Consider the following 13,036-nt stretch of genomic DNA (forward strand, 5'->3'; position numbering starts at 1 on the left):
AAATGTGCTTATACAATCCATCAACATCTTTAGCTTTAGCAACGTAAGCTTTAGCAAATGTAGCAAAAGCTAACTTAGCTGCATAGATAATGTTGATACTTAGCTTACATAGCTGCTTTGTGAGCTTAGCTGTAGCTATGTTAGCTACGTAGGTATGCTTTTTTCCTGTGAGCAGACTTATACAATCCATTAACATCTTGACAAGATCCGTTCTTCCATCCAAAATATGAAAGCTAAAACTGCCATGAGTCACTTTTCTGTCTAAGTTTTCAGACATCTTTTCACATGCAATTGTTACAAACATGTCTTTTTTCCACATTTTCAGTGTCAGAATTTTTTTTTGTGTCCTTCCAAAATTGCAGCATTAATCGAGCACACGTTATCAAGTTAGAAAACTCTAAATGAACATTTGCTTAAATTTGGTAAAACTGTTTTACTCTGAGGAGATGTAACTGTGGGGCTCTGGGTAAATAACCAAATCCTACTTTTTTTTTTTTTTTTTTTTTGAAAGTTAAATATTTATTTCCTACACAGTTAGGAGCCAAATCAATTTGCATATGACTTATGTATGATGTTGCACAAAGTATATGGAACAAGTAATCAAAGCTTTATTTATTTTATTTGTATTTATTAATTGATGAACATGTAAATGTGCCAGAATGTAGCCATAAGGTAATTTCCATCCATAGTCCCCAGCTATTTGATGAGGTTTACATCAAGCATGTACAAAATGAAAAATAAATGATATACATGTGAGGACTGAATTTTAAATCATGATGAGGTATTCAATTAAAAAACAAAGGAAATGAAGCCAGTAAAAGAGGTAATAACATTGTTGAATAATAAAGGAGACAATGCACTTCAACAGAATTTGTTGCTTCACATGCCTGTGGGAAATCCTTGGTTCTGATTGGCAGATTTTGCATTGCAATAGTATGCTAACCCTCAATACAAGAGTAAAGCTTTAGTAAGGAACAAGATAATCTGGTTAATGTGACCTTAGTTTATCATAGGGAAAATAGAAAGAAAAGGAGACAAAATATGTCAGGAAGATGTCAAAAGTGCAGCCCATAACGAGACGGGTGTGGCTGCAGACCACTCATCTCTGACAGCCATTCTCACAGACCGTTTATCTAGACACTGTATGCACAATTTAAGAGTGGAAGTGCCATAATTTGACAGTAAAATATATTTTCAGTTTTTTAGTATTTATTTTTAATTTCAGCTTTATTACTAAACTTCAGGCAGTTAGATTATTGAAATATCCACACTGCAAATATTACAGACTAAGAAAAATGTCATAAACAGAGAAAAAGGTCTAATCCAGGATTAAAGTATGCGTAAACCTTTTTTGGAGGCACTTTCAGGTATAGTGGCTCTTAGCTTCAGCTAAAGCTAGCATAAGTGTGCTAGCTACGAAAGTAATGTCACTGCATAAGCTAGCCAAGTAGCTTTAGCTACATTGGCTTAGCAATGTAGCTAAAGCTAATGTGGCTACTAAGATAATGTAGCTACGTAGCTTACAAAGCTGGTTTGTGAGCTTAGCCTTAGCTGTGAAGCTATGCTTGTTACATAGTTCCTTTTTGCTATAGCTAGGTTAGTTTTAGCAAATGTCCCAAAAGCTAACTTAGCTGCAGAGATAATGTTGATACTTAGCTTACATGGCTGCTTTGTGGGCTTAGCTGTAGCTATGTTAGCTACGTAGGTATGTTTTTTTTCCTGTGAGCAGACTGTTTATTTGGCTATTTTAAATGTTTTTATCAGGTTTTGTCGATCAGGTTTTCGACTTTTATATTTTAGTATCCTAACCCTTACCCTAGTCATAAACAGAAGTTTAATTCAATTTTATTTTGAAAGTTTTAGTGTGTATTTTCATTCTAAGATGTATGGCATCTCAATGAACGGTCTGTGACAGTGGCCATCAGTGATGAATGGGCTGCAGCCAGACTGTCCTACCCATAAGAGAGAAATGCACTTAAAGAGAACATAACAGAGCATGGTTGCTACACACTTCTGGATTTTAGAAGAAGACAAATGGAGAAGAAAATGCCAACAGACTGCAGCAATAAAAACTCAAATGATATGCTGCTTTGAGCACATTTGTTCACCATGACTACCTCACCATCATTGAAAATGTTCAGCTTCATCTAAGAAAAAACAAGTTTGACTCATTTTAAGAAAGCTACAGTTAATTGTTGCTATGGATGCACCTTTAACAGCAGACTTCATCTGACTGACCACTATAACTTAGTAGTCAGTCAGTCTAAATGTTTTGTATCAAGGTAAAGATTTTCATTCTGCTAAAATAAACTGCTCACTGTGCATTATCTCTTTAACGATGATTAGGGGAGCTTATTAAAAGCTACAGTTTTAGTTTAATGTACATGTCAGCATAAAATAAATTACATCATCATTTCAAATTAAAATCTGGACAAGGACCTCAGGCACTTAAACATCTTTACCTCCTTCTTCTACAGAGCGTGTATCTCAAACTAAACCCCATCCACTCGGGTGTGTGTATAAGTGTGTAAGACTAATCGATCCTGTGTGAAGGGCAGAGCTCTAGAGACAAAGCCGTGCTCTCTCTCTTTCACACATACACAGGCAGAGCATCATATCCACAGGAGAGCCAGTAGTGCAGCCTATCAATAAATAAGCAGACACAGAGCAGCAGAAAGAGAGAGGAATGGTGATGAGGGGACGTGGATGCAGAGATCGGTGTCAGCTGAAAAGAATAGTTGTGTCTCAAGGAAGCAGAGGAAAGGCCATGTGAGGGATGAAGGTGGGAAAGAACAGAGAGAGGGGTTCGAAGAGGATGGAGAGAAAAATGAGAGAGGAGTGATCAGCAATCTGATAGAGGAAAGGAGGGAAGAATAAATGGCAGAAAGTGAAATGATAGTGACAGAATCAGAAGGAGGTATAAAGTTGAAAAAAGAGTGAGAATGCGCAAAGGAGAGACAACAATAAAAGAGGAGTAAAGGAGCGAGTGGGAGGAGGATCTTCCATATTCATCTCCTATCTTCCTCTGGGCTCTTCAGATGGTGGAGGAGAAGAAAGATAGCTGCAGGAGTTCTCTATCTCTTTCTCCTGTCCTTTTCCTCATTCTGTATTCCTTTCTTCTCTCTGCACTAGTCTCTTTTCCATTTCTCTGTTTGGGATGTATGGCAGCGTTTCCCTGGGTCTGTGTGCGCATAATGCACATCGACTGCAGGCTCTGTATGGCAGCTTTATTGAACGTCTCCATGCTGCAAATATTTTCCCGCTCCCACACATTCATGAATATGTGAATGAATGCACGTTCACATATTCTTGAAAACATCCCCACAACAAGTGCAGTCTGTGACTGCATGCACATGAAACATCCAGAAGTATTTACATAAAAGAATATTTTGATGTATTCTGATGCATTTGTGTCCTTGTGCAGTTTTTTCACCAAAGATGTGACTACCCCTTTAGAGGTGCAATGCAGAGACTAACAAATGAAACTTTAACATTTGCAGCAACCGTTTCATTCATTCCCTCTAAATAATGAGCAAGGACTTCTCTCTCTAGATGCATCCTTTTACTGAAGAATTCACTTTCATAGAGAGAAATCTGCTAGAAGAGATCAGATTTGTGCTGCATCATGGGCCTCTGCAGAGCACTGAAGTGCTCCCATGTCATCAGTCTTTATAGATCTTTTTGTGGAGGAAAATGAAAAACAAAATCTCCTAAAACAAGCATCATTACAGCAAAGTACTTTCATTCAGTGAACTAGGGGGAGATGACTGTAGGAAAAGAATCTACAGAAGAAAATTTTCACCTGTATTTATCTAAAAAAAAAAACTGCTCTTAGAATAAAGAGCTGCATCACATACAAGGTTTGAAAACCTGCAGCTGGGTATAGAAATGTTTAAGCAGTGTTTATACAGCTCCAGAATCAACCACATTTATTTGTTTTTTGGCTCTCGGACAGTCTGAGGGTGCTTAAACACCTATAGTCTGATTTGATCATTGTTGAATTTTACCCCCCGGGTCATTTTGTGTAAACACTGAAATATTTTCAAGCCAGCCAAAGAATACACCAGCGATGGGCTGTCTTTACATCCCTATGTCACAGCCTGCCTTTCCATCTGCATGGGTAAACACTGCAATATGGACTTTTCTGCAAGAGGCTAGACAAACAAATATGCTCATCTGCCCAAATGTAGATTAAGCATTTGACTTCCTCTCTGCTTCAGGCCAACCCATGACTCAGTCCTACCAACAAATGAATTGCGCTGCCTAAGAAGTCAAATGCACAATTGACATTTGGGCAGATTAGCATATTTGTCAAATGTTGACCCCACTCCTAAAAACAACAACAACAAAAAAAAAAACAGAAGGTAGCAAACTTGTGAATCAGTTCATGAACGGGAGGGGCTTTGAATTCTCTGTTGTGTTCTGGAGTAATGTCCGACCAAGTTAACTGATGCTCAGTGGTATTAGCCATAAAGATTTCATCATCTACTTTTTATTTAAGACATACAGCACATTTGGAAAGCATTCAGCCTTATACTACAGTTAAAAAAAAAAACATTTTTATTCCCATTAATCTAAACTCAGTACCCCATAATGACAAAGTGAAAATAGACTTTTAGAGTTTTTTGCAAATCTATCAAAGATTTAAAAAAAACTGAACTCACATTGACAAAGGTATATATACTAGAGCCCTGCATGAGACTTATTTCTTGATCCTCCCACAGTGCATGCTTTCCACATCCCCCATGCACCTGGAACAGGTGTGTCCAATCCCGACCACATCCCGCACAGATTATGACAATCCATGTGAAATATTCAGAACAACAGACTATGGGTTTCATTAAAGGAATGGTGATATTAATGTGTTCACTTTAGCACCAGCTTGACAAAGTTTCCTCCATGAATAAAGAAAACAACCACAACACTCACATCCTCTTCATGTGTGAAGGTGCCACACATGGATAAAACAGCAGCGGGGAGCCACAGACTGATTTAACTCTTGGTTATAGCTTAGTAAAAGCAATATCAAAATGATATGTACTGACCTTATTTACATAAAATTTATCATCATTTATCTTTGATTTATACCGAACATTACACTGCATTATTCTATATGCTGTTACCAACCTCATCATTAGATGCTTAATGTGATGAGGCCAATTTGCATGGAAAGGGGTGTTTCTCCCCAAATAACTTGATAATGTCTCAGCGTCTCCATACACAAGTGCATATTTGTGGTGATATGCCATCAACACAATAACGGAAGCATTAAAGCTGTGCCTTCTGAGACCTCTTTACAAAGTTTAAGTGTGCACACGGTATCATGCAGCTTTGACAAAGCATTTCACCATTGGCTGCTTGGAGACAGATCCATATTTGAACATGTTTATGCCACTCCAGTGACTACAAATAACAGCAATTAAACCATTATTTCTAACCGCATCATGTAATGCATCTCCTGTTATTTTGTTTAATATGGTCTGGGAGAAGTGCTTTATTATGGATGGTTGAGCAGGTGTATCATCTCATCTGGGTGTGCCAAATAGGTTTTCTTGTAGGCGTGTTTCAACAAAGTCCAGTTATTTTCCGGCTCTTTCACTTCCTCTTATGAAAAATTAATTAACAGACTGGCATTGCTGTGTTTGTGTTGTAAAAAAAACAGTATAAATCCTCTTTTCAATGTCATTTATTTAATCCATCATAGTAAACAATTGCTTTGCCTTATAAAAATTGACGTTCTGGGAACTGTAGCAATTGTTTTGTCCACACTCTTCCGCTTACAGCAATGTCAAAACCGGCCGCTCCAGTGAGATTTGCATTGGGTCCCAGGGGATCCCGCTCCCAATGCAGCCCTATTATTCAGACCCTTTGCAGAACACTGGAAATTTAGCTCAGGTTCCTGTCATCTCTCTCATCTTTGCTGAGATGGTTCTCCGCCTTGATTGGAGTCCACCTGTTGCAAATTAAATTGATTGGACATAAATTAGAAAGCCACGCATCTCTCTATATAGAAGGCCCCACAGATGACAAGGAATATCAGAGCAAAAACCATGAGGTCAAAAGAACTGCCTACAGAGCTCAGAGACAGGATTGTTGACAGGCACAGATCTGGGGAAGGCTTAAGAAAAATTTCTGTTGCACTGAAGGTTCCCATGAACACAGTAGCCTCCATAATTCTCAAAAGGAAGAAATCTGGCACAACAAGGACTCTTCCAAGAGCTGGTCACCTGGCAAAACTGAGTAATTGGCAGAGAAGGGCCTTTTTTATTTGAGGTGACCAAGAACCTAATGGGCACTCTAACTGAGCTCCAGAGATCCTGTGTGGAGATGGGACAAAGTTCCAGAAGGACAACCATCACTGCAGCCCTCCACTGATCTGGGTTTATGGCAGAGTGGCTAGACACAAGTGTTTTCAACAAACTCTAAAAAAAAAAAGCCAAGCAGGCTTTCATGTGTTTTGCTCTGAGGAGAGGTTTACTGTGATTTACAGCTTATTAACTAGCCCTTGTCTGACTACAAATGCATGGCACTTCTAATTTGGTAAATAGTTTATATCGAGCTGAAAATCATTGTTGCATAGAGCAGAACACAAAGTACAATTAAGAAGAATACTCACAGCTAATCTTCCCTCCATGTTTTTTCTGTTTTAGTTTGCCTTCTTAGTCAGATAATCTGTCTCCACTCACCAACAGCAGTCTGAGGATCTTTTCTGACAAACAAGAACCTCATTAGTTCCAGTGCATTTGCCTGGAAATGTTACACTTTTCCACATCTATTAATTTCCTCATCCTGTGTGCCCGCTCTTCCTCATAGCTGTGAGCTATGGCTTTCTAACTAGCTGCATATGGCACGCCCAGATATTTCTCTTCAATTTACTCTCTCAGGGACAAACACGAGGGGAAGATTCAGGAGACAGCAAGCTAATGAAATTATATTAATTGCCCTGTGCTTCTATATGTAAAGAGGAAGTATAATTGGAGTTTGGTGTTGATGAGTGTGTCTGTGTGTCGTGGCAGCCTGAATCACCAGCTTCATAATTAAATCAACATTTTAACTTGTTATTCATGGAAGACTAATGCTGTTGGTTTAGTCTTTGAACCTCTTGTTTAATGATTTAATTTTAAGCACAGATTTGAAAACAGCCTCTGTAATTGGAAGGCTAGCGAGTTCAGTTATGCTTGAAGGTATGAACAAATGGGCTATTAGCATTGTGAAGAGAAAACAGCTGGAAAATTAACAAAGAGGAGCTGTCTGAGGTCAGTATGAGTTAATGAACTATAATTTAATCTGCTGCAAAATACAGATTTGGTAAATGTTAAATCATTGGTTGAAAAAACTTAAAGTCAGAGTAAAGCTGATTGGAACGTGGTCTTTTAACACACTATATATGATGGATGAAAGGTGCTGTAAAAGTGATAAGACTGAGAACTATGTTTGAGTATTGATCCATTTCAGAAAGTTTTTCATAATTTTTAGGTTGGTGTGTTTTTGATGAGGCTGAATAAGGGGCTAGATGTTACACTAGGGTTCTCTGGCACAGTGGTTCTGTCTGGCATCAGAACCCACCACCACCCTCTATGACAAACGACAAATCACCCCCCAAATTTAAGCAAAGTTAGAGGGTAAAATGACTGCTGCAAAATAAAGGGAAGTTTCCTGTAGTTGTTGAAGACATTTGATATAAGGCACTACCAAAAAGCATGTGGGAGGCACAAATCACTGCACATCACCACAAACATACCATCCCCATTGTGAAGCAGTGGGGGCAGCATCATGCTGTGGGGAGGCTTCTCAGCAGCCGGCCATGGAAGGCTTGTAAAGGTCAAGGGAAAAAATGAATAGGGCAAATTAAGGAGGAAAATCCTGAGGACAATCTTATTCAGTCTGCAAGGGAACTACGTTTTGGGAGATTTCTTTTTCAGCATTACAATGACCCACAGCATACAGCGAAAACTACACAGAAATGGTTTTAAGACAACAAGGTGAATGTTCTGGAGTGGCCGAGTCAAAGCCCAGACCTCAATCCAACAGAGGATTTGTTGTTCGACTTGAAAGGGCTGTTCAGACCTGATCCCCATACAACCTGACGGAGCTTGAGCAGTTCTGCAAAGGAGAATGGAGTACAACTGTAGATGTGCAAGCCTGATTGAGACCTATCCACACAGACTCAGCCAAAGGTGCATCTACTTAATACTGACTTGAAGAGGGAGAATATTTATGCAGTCACTCATTTTACATTACATGTTTTTTTTAATTGACATGACTTTGTAGAAATCTGATTTCACTTTTACATTAAAGCTTTTTTGTTTTTGTCAAAAAAGCCAAATAATATCTACCCTGATCAATTTATAAAATCAGTAAAAGGGTAAAACATCCAAGGAGGTGAATACTTTTTACAGGCACTGTATATTTTAATATATTTAGTAATGTACTGCTCTGTTCTTGGGTTTTTGAGAGAAGGAACCTGTAGACAGTGCCTGTAAAGAAACTGAAACAGTGAGGGATATGTCTGTGTGCTGTGTCAGCTAGCATTTAATAAACATTTTGCTGCAGATAAATTAAAAAGATCATATATACCATATTTTAACAATATGACAATGTGTGAAAACGAAGAAACTGAGGGAAGACTTGTAGAGAGCAGCAGGAACAGAGTGCAGGAGAAGAATCAGTGCAGAGCTGCAGAGGAGAGAAGGAACCAGCTGAAATCTCTGACTTTAATCCTTGCAGCTAGCAGGGCAGAGAGCTCAAACACAAACAAGTCAGAGCAGCACAGAGAGGAGGTAAAATAAGAAAAAGGAGAAGAGATTAGAGGAGAGGGATGGAGAAGAAAAGAGGATAAATAGCTTGTCAGGTAAATGAGTGTTTTGAGAACTTCATTGTTAGTGAACAGCAAAGCTGCTTCCTAAAAGTCCCCGGTGTTTAGTTATCTTTATTGGAGGAGGGATGTCCCACATCTTTGTGCTGGTGTGTGAACTGTTTAATAAGAACTTGTATATTAATACATGTGATGTGTGGGGTGTGCTGAGTGTACACAAAGGTCATTAAGCATGACTGTGTAACATAAAGCATTAATGTGAATCGATTTATATGCGTGTGTGCAAATAAATGGATATTTCAGCTTCTGCATCATTTACGCTTTAGATTACACATTTTTAACTAGTTGTAAACCAAGATAATTTCCACTGTGAGCCCCCTTTATGGTAACATGGATACCATCAATGAACTAAACCTTGATATCCATGCTGAGCAACACTTCCTCTTCTTTTGTTGTTTCACTCCAGGCTGGCTGAGTGCTTGTAAAAAATAATGTATTCATAAAATAAAAACTACACCGATAAAAAGTGCATGTGTTTGCATATGTGCAAGAAGTACAGTAGCTGCAGCTGGTATGAGTATAGAAGGATATGTGTGCCTGTGTCTCTCTGAAAGTTAGATTTTTCCTGTTATCAGGGGGATACCTGCTGCGTAGGCTGTGCTTTTCTGTTTTTCTCAAAACAGTGATACTAGAAATGGAAATGAGTCAAATAAAAGGGCTCGAATAATACAGGGAAGTGGAAACACACAGATGAGCAGCGCACACAACCATGCAGACACACCCACATGTTCATGCATGTATATTCAGATAACAAAAATAGAGGCATGAATAATGCAAGCTTGCATTACTATAAAAATACATGTAAAAAAATATTTATATCATAAATTTGACTTGTTTTTGAGACATTTTCTCTTACATTCATACCTGCCTAGACACTTGGAGTAAGCTTTTTAGACATATCAGTTAAATCATTGGTCTAGTAGCCACTGGCAGGCAGGCAGATGCTGATGTAGTTCATGAATAGTGGAGCTTGTTGATGGATAAAACTCATGCTGAAGCCAATAGAGATAAGTGCAAAAACATCTACGCCAAGAAAGCTTTCAGTGCTTTGCTCTTGTTTTGATAGAGAAATGTGGCCCAGTTCTGATAAAACTGCTATGCTGCTGCAACATCTGAGCTAATCGCTACATTGGCAGCAGTCACTGTATATACCAGCTTTCAGTACAAATAAACCCCGCCTGAAACAATAGCAAACTCATGCCAAAGCAGGTCAGGAGAAAAGTGAAAACATCCTTTCTATTATGAAAAGCTTTCAGTGTAAAAGATGTGGTGCAGTTCTGATAAAACTGCCCCTATACTATAGCTACATCTGAGCCAGACGCTACACCAGCAGCAGCCGTTACTACTGACTTCCAGGACAACTAAACCACTTCATGGCTTCTGCTTCTTTCTCGTCAAATGATGCTGATTGATTACATCTGTTTTCACACCTGATTTTTTTTCTATCGGAGCTTTGCTGTCACAGTGAGCCTTGTTGACTATGACATGCATTGTATGCACACTGACTGTGTATACTCATGTGCAAAGCAACCAAAGCTAGGACTCACACATTGTCCATACTTTTCTAGACTGCTAGTATTGTCAGAATATTATGCACTGTAAATAAAGCATGTCTGTTATTGCTGCTAGAATCAAGTCACTGGTCTGTGAAAGTTTCTATACCTGCAGTGCTGCACTGTCTGGTATTACTTGTAAAAGTGTGCCGTGGTTGCAGGTGTTTTTGTAGCTTACAATTCATTGGTGGTGGAGCATGCCTTTTTGACTGGCTTGGCCCAATTGGGGCAGTGACCTAAGCAAAACTGGGACATGTAGACATGTACCAAACAAGATCAGTTAACTCCGCTTCGTCCACAGGAGCTGCTAGTCCCACACCAGAGCTCCAGGCTTCTCGGACATTTTAAAATAGTAAAGTTTATCACACAGGTGTAAGGTGCACAGAATAAAAATCCTAACCACCAATCTCGCTTCATTCATTCCAAAACCTCTTTTAGTCATTTTCATCTCCTGTGGAGTTCAAGGACAATGCCTGTGGAGGTTCCCATGTCTAACAAATGAGACCAAAGGAGTGTGTCCCAATTATCATGGCATCACGCTGTGAGGCTTCTGAGGGAAATCCTATACCAAGGTACAAGAGAGGAGATTGAGGACTTCAGTCGTAGTACAGATTAATGAGGACTAATATGGAGGGGAGAAGAGCTGTGTCTGAGTTTGCAGCAGTGAGATGAGTGGATCCTCTAAACAGAGCTGGAAGAAAGATGCTGCGATGCTTTGCTTAGCCCATTAAGAGCCTTTAAATGAGGCTAGATTATAAGTGTTGTTCACAGCAGCATAACTCAAGAGTTTAAAAAGAAACAATATGCACCATAAAACTAAAATGATGGGTGTTTGTCTAATTTCTATATATTTCTAGCTACTCTCACCTACCATGTAAAAACAAGTCACAGTGGGACCCCTACAGAGACTCCTCAGGTCTCTATCAGAGCATAGGAGGAGGGCTACTGGGAAGATAAGTTTTACTGGGAAGATGGCCCACTGAAAGTTTAAACTACAAAAACAGTCCTCTGCAATGTTTGCTAGGCCCGAGTTTTGTTGTCCAAATGGCTGATTTACAGCATTAGAGTAGCTTACATTTACTGTTTGTAGTATTTTTGACCTGAAATTTGACATTTACACCTTCATGATTTAAGTTTTTGCTGTGTGGTGAATTGTTTTGAATAATTTGTTTTACACTCATTTTTATGTAAGTTGGAGTATTTTCAGCACTTGTATGAGCTTAAAGATGTCATTTTTAACACTTTTCAATACATTTTTGTCATGATAGCAAGCCAGAAAAAAAAAAAGAATTGTTACTCTACAAACAGATGTACATTTTTCTAACATGTCACCTAACATTCATGTCTGTGCTGCTTTCTCCTACTTAGACAGTACTTCCCTGATCCTCATCCGGTGCATGGAGTGCAGCTGGTAAGAGTTGGAAAGCTGCAGCATTACCTGGAAAATCTTCAGGGTGCATTGGACACATTCAAACAGGTGAGACAATGAACTACTGATAAAAAAACAAACCCTGTTTCACCAAACACAGTAGTATTTTCTTTTTTTCCTCTCTTTCAGGCCTATCAAATCTTAAAGATCACCCATGGTGAAGATCACCCCATGATTACAGAGCTACTGATGAAGATGGAGGAATGTCGCGCTGAGATGGCCCAGCAATCATCCAGAAGTCAATAACTAACACACAAACAGAACACTGTCTATCCAAAGATCTCTGTTAAAAGTGGATCTGCTTATCCCTTGATTAATTTTTTTTTTAATTTTGTACAAACTAAAGTAGTAAATGATACAATTTAATTACTGTATTTGCTTTTTTAATTATAGCAATTAAAGTTGGTTCAACCACAGTGTGTTTATTTCATTTTATCCCTGAGTTTATCAAGAGCTGCCTTGATAAAATTCTAATCCCTCTATTGTTTCTTTCTTTGGTTAAAAAAGAAAATACATAATAACTTGTTTGTTTTTTAAAGCTGATTAACGGAAGTCTCCAGTTCATCTAAGTAGTCCTGCTTTGTAAGGCAGTCACCTTTTTTCAGTAGCATCCCTCACAGATAGCACAAAAAACTTCACAAAAATGCCACTATTGAAGAGCTTTAAAACATTACAGGAGATGAGGGCCTGCTAAGGGCCTACTCAAGCTACATGCCTGTTAAAATAAATGAATACGCCTTCAGCAGATTTTTTGGGCTCTTTGGCCTTTATTCAGATTTGACAGCGGAAGAGAGGAAATATGGGGAGAGAGTAGAAGAGACCGTGAATCAATCCCACCACCAGTGCATTGAGGACTGCAGCATCTGTTTATGGACACATGTTCTAACCACGGAGCTAAACCAGCACCCGCCTTCAGCTGATTCTTGACTTCCATAGCCATAGTGCTATGGCTTGGAAAGAACAACCTCCCTAAGTTTTAAAACTGTTGTGGGATGCACAAAGGCAATATATCCTGATGCTCTTAGTGTCCACGAAGATGATAAGGGTCCCAAAATCAGAAATACATGAATAAGCTTGTTCATGAAGAGCTTTAAAAGTTAGCACTAAGAACTTTAAAAGGATTCTAAACAAAGGGAGAATAAGACTCTGTGATCTTCTCTTTGTTCTGGTTAAAAGCCT

The 13,036-nt window shown here is 38.8% G+C and overlaps 1 protein-coding gene across 1 annotated transcript in view; it reads left to right on the forward strand.

Annotated features, from left to right (window-relative positions):
- The window catches only part of smyd3 (SET and MYND domain containing 3), a 139,561-nt gene extending 127,297 nt beyond the window's left edge, over positions 1–12,264 (forward strand). Inside the window, exons 11-12 of the mRNA XM_041788482.1 lie at positions 11,797–11,905; positions 11,987–12,264. Of these exons, the coding sequence (XP_041644416.1) occupies positions 11,797–11,905; positions 11,987–12,103 (226 nt within the window). The 3' untranslated portion in view covers positions 12,104–12,264. The remainder of the gene's footprint in view (positions 1–11,796; positions 11,906–11,986) is intronic.
- Positions 12,265–13,036: the final 772 nt, after the last annotated feature.

This window comes from Cheilinus undulatus, linkage group 1, assembly GCF_018320785.1.
Source record: "Cheilinus undulatus linkage group 1, ASM1832078v1, whole genome shotgun sequence".
Taxonomy (NCBI): domain Eukaryota; kingdom Metazoa; phylum Chordata; class Actinopteri; order Labriformes; family Labridae; genus Cheilinus; species Cheilinus undulatus.